This window comes from Giraffa tippelskirchi, chromosome 7 (assembly GCF_054371585.1).
Source record: "Giraffa tippelskirchi isolate mGirTip1 chromosome 7, T2T-mGirTip1v1.2.pri, whole genome shotgun sequence".
NCBI lineage: Eukaryota > Metazoa > Chordata > Mammalia > Artiodactyla > Giraffidae > Giraffa > Giraffa tippelskirchi.
Window position 1 is genome coordinate 14,503,857 of NC_137281.1, and position 14,607 is coordinate 14,518,463.

Below are 14,607 nucleotides of genomic sequence, written 5' to 3' on the forward strand. Positions count from 1 at the left end.
TTGGATTCTTATCCACCAGACCACCAGGGAAGTCCCTATCCTATTCTACTTGAACAACTGGCTATCTGAACTCACTGACTAATCACTAACACTGGCAATATCATTAACAGTGGGAAAGCATCACCAATGAAGGGCTCTTGCCTAAAAGATTGAGTATAACTTTAACCAAGCTTCTAGAACTCACTTCCAGTTTATAGGCAATATAGGGTGTTGCAGATAGAATTTACATGTTGAAGCTCTATCCCCCAACATGAGTGTGTTGGGGCCTTAAAGGAGATAATTAAGGTTATAGGCGAGGTTATAAGGGTGGGGCCCTAATCCTATTGGACTGGTGTCCTTATCAGAAGAGGAAGAGACACCAGAGATCTCTCTCTCTCCACTCATGCACACAGAGAAGAGGCCAGATGAGGGCACAGCGAGAAGGTAGCCATCTGCAAGCCGTGGAAAGAGGCCTCACTAGAAACCAACCCTGCTGACACCTTGATCTTGGACTTCCAGATTCCAGAACTACAAGAATATAAATTTCTGTGCTTATGCCACCCAGTCTGTGGTATTTTATTATGGCACCCTGAGACTAATATTCAATACATAAGGTCAGAGGAATAAGTTAATTGATTCTATGAAGAAGAAAACAGCCAGGGCTTCCCTGGTGGCTCATTGGTAAAGAATCCACCTGCCAATGCAGGAGACATGGGTTCAATCCCTGGTCCAGGAAGATCTCACATGATATGGAGCAACTAAGCCCTTGACCTGCAACTACTAAACCTCACATGCCTCAAGCCTGTGCTCTGCAATAAGAGAAGCCACCGCAATGAAAAGCCCATGCACTGCAGTGAAGAGTAGCCCCCATTAACCACAACTAGAGAAAGCCCATGTGCAGCAATGAAGACCCAGCACAGCCAAAAAAAAGCAGTAAACAGTCAAATTCTATAGGACAAAAGGCCTGGCTTCTTAAATTACCTGAAAAAAAAAAAAAGGTGATTGATGGTTGTGGATCGGGGGAGAGCAGACTTACAGGTGAGAAGAGAATTAAGAGACTTCACAACCAAATGCAACATGCACATCCTGATTCAAGCAAATCAACTGTAAAACACATTTTTAGATAATGGGGGAAATTTGACTATGACCAGGTCAGATGATATTGGGTTGGCCAGAAAGTTCATTTGGATTTTTTGTAAGCTGTTGCAGAAAAATCCAAATGATTTTTTTGGCCAACCCAATATTAGGGGCTTGTTAATTTTGCTGGGCATGATAATGGCATTGTGGTTTTATTTCTTAAAAGTCCTAATGTGTTAGAGATATTTCCTCAAGTATTCCCAGAATTTACAAGTGAAATGGTATAATGGCTAGAGTTTTCTTTCAAACATTCTAGGAAAAAAAAAAAGTAGAGAAAAAAAAAAGCAAAATGTTAATTATTGAAGCTGTGTTCATTATACAATTCTACTTTTGTGTTTGACTGAAATTTCCCACTAGAAAGTGGAATTTTCTACTAACTTTTCCAACAAAAAGCAAAAATCAGAGATTTCCCAGTGGTCCAGTGGTTAACACTCTGAGCTTTCAATGTCCAGGGCATGGGTTCAATTCCTGGTTGGGGAACTAAGATCCCACATGTGCAATGAAGACAAGAAAAAATAATTTTTTACTTTTAAAAAGTATAAATCAAAATAAAACTCTAGGCTCTGTTGCTAAGGGAAATTTCACCAAATTAAGAGGAACATGAACATTCTTACTTCCCTCCCTATTCAGTACATAAGAGATTTCTGCAGACCACAGACTTTGTTGCTATGCCTGGGCAAACTAACCTGCACCCTCTCAATCTGTCGTTTTGATTGGATATCACAATATATTGCCCTGTTAATATTTACAGTGCTGCCTCTGTTTTCTGGAAGAAATACTTGGAAAATTTCTTTGTTAAACTAGAAGATCATCACACCTCCCCTCTTCCTCCACATGCCTGAGAAAAAGAAAAGCTGTGAGTCAGCTGGATTTCTTATTTGAGCAGTGTTTGAGAGTTCTGACTCATTTCCCCCAACCAGCAGCCTGTTGGAGTTCTCTGACCCCAATGACTGAGTCAAGGTGGGCGAATGGTGAGCCACACCAAGTGGAAGGAATATTGTGATTTGGAGGTTAGAAGATAATGGGAAAGATATTTCCCACTGGATGTGGGCCTGAGAAAATGCAACCTTTGCAGTTCCAAGTCCAGAGATGTTTGAGCATAAAGTCAATAGTTTGAGCAAGCTCTGGGAGTTGGTGATGGACATGGAAGCCTGGCGTGCTGCAGTTCATGGGGTTGCAAAGAGCTGGACATGACTGAGTGACTGAACTGAACTGAACTGAAAGTCAATACAGAGGAACCAGGTCGGAGAACTGGAGAGACTCAGATTTGGTGACACTGTTTAAAATCCTGGATCAGGGACTCCCCTGGTGGTCCAGTGGGTAACACTTCACCTCCCAGTGTGGGGGTTTCGGGTTCGATCCCTCACCAGGGAGCCAAGATCCCACATGCCTTGCAGCCAAAAAACCAAAACATGAAATAGAAGCAATATTGTAACAAATTCAATAAAGACTTTGGAAAAATATTAAAAAAAAAAATCCTGGATCAAACTGGACCTGAAGTCCTGAATTTTTTTGGTTATATGAACTAACAAATTCCCTCTTCCATTTTTGGCAGGTGGCTAGTTGGGCTCAACTCCATTTCTCCCATTTTCTTTGGTAATGGAGTTTTAGCAGGGTATGTGCCAGCCAGGTGGAAATTAGACTTCCCAGCCTCCCTCGCAGTGGATGTTGCCAACTGACTAATTCCTCAGCAATGGAATGTGAGTGCAAGTGAAACTTGCTTAAGAGAAAATAGCTTGCCCTTCACTTCTGCTCTTTCTCCTTCCAAGCTGGCTGCAATATGGACACGGGCATGATGCACCTCCAATCACACGGGTAAGATCAACACCTGGGGCCTAGAGGATGGTGAAGCAGGAAAGTAAAAGGAATTGGGGACTGTTTGGCAAATGAGCAATAGCATCCATTTAAGCTGTTCTCTCTCTGGGGTCTCTTTGTTACAGCATCTTTTTTTTCTTTGGATGCACCATTCAGCTTCTGGGATGTTCTCTGACCAGGGATTGAACCTGGGCCACAGCTGTGAAAGCCTGGAATCCTAATCACTAGGCTTCTGGGGAATTCCTGTTACAGCATCTAAACCTGACCAACACAGGGCTGAAGACAACTGCGTAGTGTGTGTGTGTATGAAGGGGGTGGGGGGATGCAGGGGTTGTTCTTATGAGATTCTAGGGGCAGTCGACAGGAGGGCTGAGGTGTGAAACAGGAAGAAAGAAGGAAAATAGAGCAGACAGCAATGTGGGAAAAGTCCTTCTGGTTAAAAAAATGAGAATAAATAGACTTTGATTTTGGAGTGATGGAAATTCTTTGGAAATAGAGTTGGTGATTGCACAATACCAATGTATTCAATGGCACTACACTGTTCACTTTAAAATGGTGAATTTCATGAATTTTATGATTTTCATCTTGATAAATTTAAAAAAAAAGAAGGATGCCTGAAGTTCAAATTGCACTTTTAATTCTCATGACATAATTCCCCTCCTTTGCCCTCCAAGTCTCTTCAGCAGAATTCATTGGCTACATCTCTCCTGTGGGTGTGTTTGGGTCAGGAGTGTGAAAACTGAACAAGGTCTGCAAAGACCTGGGTCAAAACCAGAGAGAGAGCTGACAGGACAGCTCTGTAGACCAGAGATGTTCTATAAACAGAAGGAGTTCAACAGAAGCAGGAATTCAGAGCCAGAGGGAACTGAGAGAACATTAATCCACGTGGGGTTGTCAGAAATCCATGTGTGGGAGGACTTCGCTGGTGGTCCAGTGGTTAAAAATCTGCCATTCAAAGCAGGGGACGCAGGTTCTGTCCCTAGTGGAGGAACTAAGATCCTACAAGCCTCAGAGCAACTAATCCCATGAGCCACAATACAAAAGATACCATGTGATGCAATGAAGATCCCACGTGCTGCAACTAAGACCTGATGCAGCCAAATAAATAAGTAAACAAATATTAAAAAAAAAAAAAATCATGGATGGCACTTTCAACTTTGATGGGAGGAGGTTCAAGCAGTCTTTTGGGGTTGCTGTGGTGCACATTGTTATCTTAGACACAATTAACAACCAGCATCTTTTACCCCCAGCTTGTGGCAAAACTATCCTGATTTCACTCTGAGGGAGTCATCCTTCCACTGTCTCTTGTCTCGGCTACCAGCCTCATTAGGATCGATCTCATGACTCATGCTAAGCCAGCTGGCACGCTCCATTCTTTTGGGACACATGACCCAATCTGGGGCCATCAGGACCAAGCAAATAAATTTCAGGAAAAAATCTATTTGGGAAAGAGGTGCTCCCTTTCTCTGCCCATGAGCTGGGATGATACAAATCACTTTGAGGATAGAGTTAATCCAGAAGAAGTGAAGCTGAAAGTTGGAGTCCTCATTCGAACCCTGAATCAAGCCAGGCCTGCAGGCTGCTCTGTATTCGGGCTTTGCAGTTGGGTGCACCTATTCAATCCTATTTCTCTGCTGAAACCAAATTGGTTTGGAGTTCTGCCTACAACTGTGATTAACCCAAACGTGTTTGTCTTTCACACTGAAAGAACCTTGCTTGAGACACTACTTCCATGTTTTGGAAGTAATATAGGCTCACAACGCCGAATTTGAAACCCTAGGGGCCAGGTGTATATTGAAATTCAGAATTTTCCAGTGTTTACAAGGTAAGATGACACGTAAATGAGGCTTCCTCAGTGGCTCAGGAATAGAGAATCCACCTGTAATGCAGAAGATGCTGGAGCCCCCTGGATCAGGAAGATCCCCTGGATTAGGAAATGGCAACCCATCCAGTATTCTTGCCTGGAAAACCCCATGGACAGAGGAGCCTGGAGGGCTACAAAAGAATTGGATATGACTGAGTGACTGAGCACGCACTATGGCACAAATATGCCACCCAAACACCCAGTGGGGTCGGGGGCAGCACCCCATAATCAAATTCCTTAATATTTCTGCAGGGCAGCATCAGAATATTATTAAATGGAATGCATAAAGATAAAAAAAGGAAGTCTTTGTTAGCTCAAGTCAGAGTTTCTCGACAAATGTATTTTAGCCTTGAATTGTGAAAATGCCATTTCAAAGATTTGGGATTTCAGAACTACAAATGGCAGACTTATAAATAATAATAGCTTCAACTCCCATATTACTCATTCTGGATCTGACTGCTATGCATTTGTGACATTCTCTTAATGATTCTGTAAGGTAAATATAAATATCATTCCCATTTTACAAATGGGGAATCTGAGGCCAGGGTAGGTGAAGCGACTTGCCCAACATCACACAGCCAGGAGGCAGCAGAATGAGGATTTGAACCCAGGCTGCCTGGCCGCAGAGTCTATCTGCCTCTCCTGGGCATTGGTGTGCCTTTGGGGACTCCTTCCGTGGCCCTGGGCCCCTTTCCACTTTAGGAGCTGAAGCCCAGCCCACCATCTGCCATGCGGTGACTCACCTCCACGAGAAAGAAGTCCTTGAAGTTTGTGTCGGTCAGTAGGATGGCCTTCTCCTCAGGGATGCCACCCAGGATGAGCACGGGTGTCTGGTCCACAGTGTACCACAGCGGCCTCGACGGGACATTCACAAAGTACCGGGGTATCAGGTGGAAGAGCTGCGGGGCAGGGGCCAGAGGGCTGCTCAACAACCCCCTCTCTTCCCACGGTTCTGTCTTATTTAAGATAAAACCTAAAGAACTTACCCTGACTCACAAGCCATCTGCAATTTGCCTCCATCACCTCTCTGACCTCATCCTCCGCCACTCTCCCCCTTGCTCACTTTCTCCCGGTCATGTGGGCTTCCTCACTATTTCTCAGAGCCTTTATACTGACTGTTCCCTCTGCTCGAAATGCTCTCCTAGTAACCACGTAATTTCTGCCTCTCCTCCACCAAGACTGTACTCAAATGTCGACCTTCTCAATTACGCCTTTCTTGAGCATCCATTTAAACACTGCCATCCCCTTCTGTGTGTGTGCTCACTTGTGTCCAACTCTTTGCGAGCCCATGGACTGCAGTCCGCCAGGCTCTTCTGTCCATGGGATTTCCCAGGCAAGAATACTGGAGTGGGTTGTCATTTCTTACTCCAGGGAATCTTCCTGATCCAGGGATCGAACCCATGTCTCCTGCGTCTTCTGCGCTGGCAGGTGGATTCTTTAGCCATAAGCCACCTGGGAAGTCCCCGCCACCCCCTCTTACAGAGACCTAATTCCCCTCACTCTGAATTCTCTCTAGCGCACTGACCACATTTTAACCTGCTGTGGAATTGACTTGATCTCATGTGTGCTGGTCTGGTGTCTGTCTCTCCCACTAGACTGTCAGCTCAAAGAGAGGGCAGGGATTTGGGTCTGTGTGTTCACTGTTATGTTCCCATGGTGCCACACTCTGTGCTCAGGAAGTGCCCACTGAATGAATGAATGCACTGTGATTAAGAATATGGGTGCAGGAGTCAGGCAGACACAGTTTCAAGTCTGTGGGCAAATGGCTCCACCCTTTTGGGGCCTCAGTTTGCTCCTCTTTAAAATGGGTATGCTAGAGGACCTTCTCTCACAGGTCACTGTCAAGACTTACGTGTACATAGCAGAGCATGGAGCCCGGGGCCCTTCCCATTACCGGGGCCCCCTCACCTCATTTCCCACAGTGAATTGGAGTACGTGGTCTTGCTGTCTTTCCAGGAAGCCATTGATGTTCACCTGAAACCTGGAGGTGGGTGTGGGGCAAGCACGGGTGTGGGCTCCGGCTGCTGCCAGAGCTCACAGCTACTTCCCTGCCCCTTTCCCTCCCTGAGGACCCCTCTTGTCTTCTGTGGGAATCCGGATATTAGGAAGCCCCTCCCAGAGTCTCCACGCCTCACCCAGCCCGGGATTGGGAAACGGCACCTTTTATTGGGAATGAAGGGCCCCAGGCCATTGCTGCTAACATCCACACGCATGACCACACTGCCGTTCTTGATGGGCATGGGCGTGTACCAGCTCATGAGACACACCTCCTCCGCGTCACATCTCTCTGCTGACAGGCAGTGGGCACTGAGGCTGCTGGGGCCTTCCAGTAGCCTCCCCCCACCCCGGCCACAGACCACTGGGATTCCCCCCCTGCAACTCGGCATGCTCCATTCTCAGCCACGGATCCCCCTGGGGCCTCTATGTGGCCCCATCTGGGCTCCGGAACCTGCTGAGGCCTCCTTGGTCACCCCCCTCCCAGGTCAGAGACCCCTGTGACTCCCCCAACCACCCCCACACCCCCACCAGGTCATAGGCCCCTCTGATGTTCCTAGCCGCCCCTTGAGGCCATGAACCCTGCTGAGGTTCCCTGGCCATGCCCCATACAGCCACGCCCCGACCCACCCGGTGGGCTGTGACCCTCCAGGCCCACCTGGGCTGCGGAAGGGGGCTGCCTCCATCTGGATCTGCAGCTGCTCTATCTTCCAGCGATGGAAGTTGACTGGGGACTGGAAGGTGACCAGCACCACCGGCTTCAGCCCTGTCAGGTGGCCCTTGCGGACCAAGGCCTCAGACGACTGAGGGCGAGATGGCCCCACAGGGGTGTCCTTAAGAGAGCCTGTGGGTCCCCCTGCCTTGACCCCACATTTACTAGCCTGCCTTCTTCCTAGGCTGGGTCAGGAGAACAGACTCTCCACCGTGGGAAGGTCAGAGAACATGGTCTAGGTTTGGGGCTCGGGAGGGGGATGGGACCAGTCTAGGAGAGGGGCGGAGGTGTTTCCAGCTGGGAGGGAGTCAGGAGGTCTTCTCGGAGGAGGTGAGCCCAGAGCAAGGTCCTCAGACAGAATTAGACGTAGGGAATGCATAGGCAAGAAAGCATGGGATAAAAATGTAAGGAGGGGCACCCACAACTACTAGCAGCCTCTTCCCTCATTTCAGGGACTCCATTGTTACTCTTGGGGCTTCTGGTTTAGGGACTGGGATCTGGGGTAAGAAGGGGCAGTTAGCCCCCGGAGAAAGGCCTGGCAACCCACTCCAGTATTCTTGCCTGGAGAATCCCACGGACAGAGGAGCCTGAAGGGGCTACAGTCCATAGGGTCACAAAGAATCAATCATGACTGAGGTGACTTAGCAAGCAAGCAAGCAGGGGCAGTTAGACAGAGATGAACTAGGGACGAGGGTGACCAGGCGGCCAGGGACAACCTCCCAGAAATGCCAGGATCCTGGCTGGGCTAAGAAGGGAGGGCAGGGCTTAGAGCAGCAGTCCCCAAACTTTTTGGCACGAGAGACCAGTTTAGTGGGGACAATTTTTCCACTGACAAGGGTTGGGGGTGGGGGGAAGGTTTCGGTATGATTCAAGTGTATTACATTTATTGTGCACTTTATTTCTATTATTATTACATCAGCTCCACCTCAGAACATCAGGCATTGGATCCTAGAGGTTGGGGACCCCTGACTTAGAGTGGAGATGGAAGGAGGAAGACATGTATTCTAGGGTATGTGCTGTGCTGTGCTTAGTCATTCAGTTGTGTCCAACTCTGCAACCCCATGAACTATAGCCCGCCAGGGTCCTCTGTCCATGGGGATTCTCCAGGCAAGAATACTGGAGTGGGTTGCCATGCCCTCCTCCAGGGGATCTTCCCAACCCAGGGATGGAACCCAGGTCTCCCACGCTGCAGGAGGATTCTTTACCATATGAGCCACCGGGGAAGCCCGTGCATCCTGGAGTGGGTAGCCTATCCCTTCTCAGCCTATCTCCCTACACCTGCCCCAGCCCCGCCTCTGGTTTCCAATCACAGGGGAGCAGGTGCTGGTGGGTTGGGGACTTCTTCCCTATCAGGGCTATAGTGGCCACAACCGCCCTGGTGCTGTCCACCCTTAACTCTTGCCTGGACCAAGCATCAGCCTCCTCACTCTCTCCTTGCTCCTGCTCTGCCCCCCATTCAGCCTGTTAACACCTGAATCCGATCACATCCCTCCTCTGCTCAAAACCTCATGGCTTCATCTCACTAGAGAGAAAGCCAGGGGTCTCACTCTCCCCTCCCACTGTTCCCCTCGCTCAGTCTGCTCCAGCCACACACAGGCCTCTGAGTGGTTCCTTATATACACCGGCTTCGGTCCTATTTCAGGGCTGCTGCGCCTGCTATTCCCTCAGCTCCAATGTTTTCCCCGGTTCTCTCCCTTTTCATCATTCAGGCCTCTGCTCAAGCTCTTCAGAGATCTTCCCCAACCACCCCAGCTAACACCATCACCTCATTTTATTTTCATCTTTACACTGATTACACTAATAAATTGTTTTCTGTATTTACTTGTTGATTGTCTGCTTGCCTGGTGGGCTGAATCCAGAAGAAAAATCAGGCCACATTGTTTATCACTGTACCGCCTCTCCACCCCATTGTGGAAAAGAAAAAAAGAGGGTCTGACTCAGAGTAGGTGTTGCATGAACAGGTAAGGAATGACTATCAGGCTTTCACAGATAAAGAGAGAAGGTTGATGGAGTCAACTCTCTGCCCAGGTCACACTCTAGAAACTTGTTGCTAGCATTCACTTTCTATGAACCAGCCACTGTACTCAGTGCTTCACACATATTTAGTCATTTTATGAAGTGGGTATGATCATTATTGCAGCTTTGTTAAGGATGAGGAGACTTTGGTACAGAGAAGTTAAGTGACTTTCCTGAGCTCACTCAGCTGTTATGAGCAGGACTGGGGTTTGAAGCCAGGCAACCTGGCTCCAGAGCTCAAAGGATTCACTATCATGCTATACTTCCTCCAGATAAATACAAGTCCACGGCAGATTCAAACCCAGGTCTGTAGCCTTCAGAACTTCAGTTCTAAACCACAACATTCTGCTTATTTCAGCCAAAACAATCTTAAAGAAGAACAAACTTGGAGGACTCAAACTTCCCAATTTGAAAATTAATACAAAGCTACAGTGATCAAAACAGTGTGGTACTGGGATATGGACAGACATATAGAACAATGGGATAGAATTATATCCAGAAGTATACCCTTATACTAATAGTCAATTGATTTTTGACAAGGATGTCAAGACAATTCAATGAAGAAAGAATAATCTTTTCAGTCCTGGCATAACTGGATATTCACAGGTAAAAATTAGACCCCTACCTCACACCATATACAAAAACTAACTCAAAATGAATCAAAGGCCTGAACATAAGAGCTAAAACAAACAAACTCTCAGAAGAAAACATAGGAGTAAATTTGCATGACTTCTGGTTAGGTAAAGCCTTAGACAACACCAAAAGCACCAACAATAAATGAAAAAAAATTGATAATTGGGCTCTGTCAAAATTTAAAACTCTGGTGCCATTGTATGATATGTGAATTATATCTCAATAAACGTAAAGCTTTAGTGCTTTAAAGGACATCATTAAGAAAGTGAAAAGACATGGAATGTGAAAACTATTTACAAATTATATATCTGAGAAGGAACTACTTTCTAGTATATAAAAAGAAATTTTATAATGTGACAATAAAAAGACAAATAACCCAGTTTTTAAATGGGCAAAGGATCTGAACAGACATTTCTCCAAAGGAGATAGATAAATGGCTAATGGACATATGAAAAGATGTTCAGCATCATTAGTTATGCTGCTGCTGCTGCTGTTAAGTCGCTTCAGCTGTGTCCGACTCTGTGTGACCCCATAGACAGCAGCCCACCAGGCTCCCCCATCCCTAGGATTCTCCAGGCAAGAACACTGGAGTGGGTTGCCATTTCCTTCTCCAATGCAGGAAAGTGAAAAGTGAAAGTGAAGTCATTCAGTTGTGTCCAACTCTTAGCGACCCCATGGACCGCAGCCTACCAGGTTCCTCCATCCATGGGATTTTCCAGGCAAGAGTACTGGAGTGGGGTGCCATTGCCTTCTCCGTCATTAGTTATGAGGCAAATGCAAATCAAAACCACACTGAGATACCATTTCATACATACTAGATGGCAAGAATCAAAGAAACGGACAATGACAAATGACAATATAGAAAAACTGGACCCCTCATATACTGTTTATGAGAATGTAAAATGACGTGGATTTGCTTTGGAAAACAGCCCAGCAGGTCCTCAGAAGTGAAACAGAGTTATCATGTGACCCAGAAATTCCTTTCCTGGGTATATACTGAAGAAAACTGAAAACAGATGCTTACACAAACACTTGTATACACATGTTCATAGCAGCATCATTCATAATAACCACCCCTAAAGTGGGAATAACTCAAATCGCCATCACTTAATGAATGGCTAAGCAAAATGTAACACATCCATACAACTGAATATTGTTGTTGTTCAGTCGCCTAATCGTGTCCGACTCTTTGTGACTCCATGGACTGCAGCATGCCAGGCCTTCCTGTCCCTCACCATCTCCCAAAGCTTGCCCAAGTTCAAGTCCATTGCATCGGTGACTCAGCCATAAAAAGGAAATACTGATCCATGTTATAACATGGATGGGTCTTGAAAACATGCTAAGTGGAAGAAGTCAGATACAAAAGGCCACATATTGCTTGATTCCATTCTTTATATGAAATGTCCAGAATAAGCAATTTCACAGAAGTAGAAAACAGATTAGTGGTCTCCAGGGGCTGGGGGTGGGGGGGGTGGGGGTACAGGGTTTACTTTTGAGGTGATGAAAATGTGCTGGAACAAGATAGTGGTGATGGTTGCACAACTTTGTGAATATACAAAAAGCTATTGAACTGTTTTTTGTTTGTTTTTGTTTTTGGCTGTGCTGGGCAGCTTGCAGGATTTTAGTTCCCCAACCAGGGATCAAACCTATGCTCCCTGCACACCAAGCCGGGAGTCCTAGCCACTGGGCCGCCAGGGAATTCTTGAATTGAATATTTTAAAATGGTGAATTTTAGGACATGTGAATTCTATCTCAATTTTAAAAAATATTTTCTTCACTTTATGAGGAAAATGTTTATGTTTCTTTTTCTTTTTGACCCCAATATCTGGCATGTGGGGTCCTAGTTCCCTGACCAGGGGCTCAACCTGTGCCTCCTGCAGTGGAAGCTTTCAGTCTTAACCACTGGACTACCAGGGAAGTCCTTATAGCTCTGTGTTTTTTTTTTTAATGGAAATTAAAAGCTAACAAGCACCAATTATGTGCCTGGTGAGATACCAGGAATCTTCTTGAATCTTTAAGGTCCCTAGGGTTCAATGGTCCCATGTCTATTTAAATGTTAGAAAGGGGGAAAACTGAGGCCCCAACAGAATGAACATCCCCCGCCCCCGCACCCACTCACCACCTCTCCTGTGCAGGAGTAGTTGATCTTGAGATAGTAAGGAAAGCTCAGGTATGTCTGCAAGGAGATGGTGAGCAAATGTCCAGAGCCCAGAAGGGTGCAGCTCCAGGACCTCTCCCATTCGCCAGCCCCCAGTCCCCTCACCTCATCCCGGTCGATGGGCGCGTCCACTAGCAGGTCGAACACTTCGTCCACTGTGTACAGCTCTTGATCGACAAAATGATCGATCGCCTCGTTCTTGCCTACTGACTCTAAGTTGTTCAGGACCACCTGCCAGGTGCATTCCTGGGTTTCCTGTATCGCCCACAACCTCCACGTTGTCAACAGCACCACCAGCAGTGCCCACAGCGCCCGCAGGACTCGGAGCCTCGGCCACGGAGCAGGGCCAGCAAGGGACATCTCGGGCAAGTGGACAACGTGGCTCCAACCTGGAGAAGGCGGAGGTCACCAGCCGGCCAGACTGTTCTTGGTAGGCGCCGTCTTAGATCCCGCCTTATTTCTGCGCCCCGCCCAGTCCCTGCTCCTGGCCCCGCCTCTGCTCAGATGTCTGGCCCCACCCCTATTCTTGCTCCTCGCTCCATTCCTAATTTTGCTCCTGGCTCCGGTCCTGTTCTTGCTCCAGGTTCCTCTCCTGCTCTCGCTCCTGGCTTCTCGCCTGTTCTTGCTCCAGGTTCCTCTCCTGCTCTCGCTCCTGGCTTCTCTCCTGTTCTTGCTCCTGGCTCCGCCTGTGCTCTTGTTCCTGGCTCCGCCTATGCTCTTGCTCCTGGCTTCTCTCCTGTTCTTGCTCCTGGCTCCACTTATGCTCCAAACCTCGGCCCGGCAACTACTGCTCTTCCGGACCCCTCCTCTGCTGCTACTCCAGGGCTCTCCCCTACTGTTGCTCCTGGCCATGCCCCTACCCCTGGTTTCGCCCCGTCTCCCAGCCTCACCCCTTAATCTTGCCCTATCCTTTGCTCTGCCTCTGCTCTGCCTCCGACCCCTACTCTTCAGTCGGTTTCTATTTCTGTTTCTCGATTTAGCTATGCCCCACCTATTGCCCCTAGTTCCTCTCCTCGCAAACCTGAGCCTGGCTCCGCCCCCACTTCTTGCTCCGAGCCCCCACATTTCTCCGCACCGCCCCTTTCTCCGTGCTCGGGCCCTGCCCAGGTACCAGGTCCTGCCTCTAGACCTGCCCCTCCCCTGAACCTGTACCTTCCCCACGCCCCACCTCTTCCCCTGTCCTCGCTTCGATTTCTCGCCTGTAGCTTGCCCCTCACTCGGCTTCTGCGCCATGTCCCTCCCCATATCGAACCGCGCTCCCCGCTCATCCTGGGGGAGATGTTCTTCCCAAGCCCGTTCCTTGCCCCGCTCCCTCCTATGACCCCGCCCCTTCTCGTTGGAGACCCTTTCTTTGCCTTGGGAACTCTCCTTGCCATTGGCCTTCCGCTCGCTCCGCACCCTCTCCTCGCCCTGAACCTCCTCGTTCTCCGCCGGCGCTGCCTTGTCTGTCAGCACTTTCTTGGTCCTCACCTTCCCCCTGAACCGCGGTGCCTTGTCTCCTCCCCTCTTCTCGCCTCCTCTTTCCATGCCCTGGATAGCCCAGCTCTAAGCTCCGCCTCTTCTAGCCCCGCCCCTATTCATCGCCCGGCCTCTTCTCTTGGCCTCGCCAGGCTCCTTGCCCCGCCCTCTCTCCACCCCGCCCCTCCTGTGCCCAGTCCCTGGACTCTCCTCCTTTTCCTCAGCCTTTCCCCGCCTGGCCTCCCCCCGCCCCTCTCCTCTCCTTCTTAACCCCGCCCCCACCTCCCGCATCCCTCCCAGGGAGGCCCCAGGCACCTCCCTCTTCTCCCTGCCCGGTGGTACCAGTCACTAAGTTAAAACCGGTCAACCGTCACTCTGCCGCTCCGGTCCCGCCCCTCTTGCCCGGTCTCAAAATGGCCGCCTACACTTCCACAACCGACTTCTGCCTTTCGCGAGGCACGCCTGCTTCACCCGCGTGTCTCCGTGGCAACGCGCTTCCCGACTAGCGCTTAAGGCTTGAGGGACAGAGAGAGGGAGAAACTCAACACTCGAGCGGGCCCTAGACCGCAGAGGGAGCGGCGGACGAAGTTTGTGATAGGAAGGCCTTCAAGGAGTTCCTGTTGGTGGTTCTGGCCTACTTATTCTTCTACCCAATCAGACTTTGATATCACAATTCTAGTGAAAAAAAAAATTAGGGCTCCGTGTGGGAAATTAATCTGACTGCGGCTTAACACCCTCATCTGCAGAACAAAGACAAAGGCTGTCATCTCATAGCGTTGTCTTGAGAAGTCAATAAGATAACAAGTGAAGAGTACCTGGCACAAATAAATATTCAATAAG

At 48.4% G+C, this 14,607-nt stretch overlaps 1 protein-coding gene across 50 annotated transcripts in view; it reads right to left on the minus strand.

Annotated features, from left to right (window-relative positions):
• The window catches only part of CATSPERG (catsper channel auxiliary subunit gamma), a 31,591-nt gene extending 17,347 nt beyond the window's left edge, over positions 1-14,244 (minus strand). For 7 of the 50 annotated variants that reach the window (XM_081516586.1, XM_081516610.1, XM_081516607.1 and 4 more), the window contains exons 1-7: positions 14,110-14,244; positions 12,415-12,698; positions 12,271-12,327; positions 7,449-7,593; positions 6,956-7,082; positions 6,704-6,776; positions 5,539-5,694 (exon numbers count right to left, since the gene is read on the minus strand). In XM_081516586.1, coding sequence (XP_081372712.1) covers positions 5,539-5,694; positions 6,704-6,776; positions 6,956-7,082; positions 7,449-7,593; positions 12,271-12,327; positions 12,415-12,669 — 813 coding nt within the window. In that variant the 5' untranslated portion in view covers positions 12,670-12,698; positions 14,110-14,244. Of the gene's footprint in view, positions 1-5,538; positions 5,695-6,703; positions 6,777-6,955; positions 7,086-7,420; positions 7,594-12,270; positions 12,328-12,414; positions 13,523-13,664 lie in introns of those variants that run through there. The other 43 variants (XM_081516609.1, XM_081516606.1, XM_081516591.1 and 40 more) reach the window with 27 other exon arrangements.
• Between the last annotated feature and the right edge of the window lie 363 nt (positions 14,245-14,607).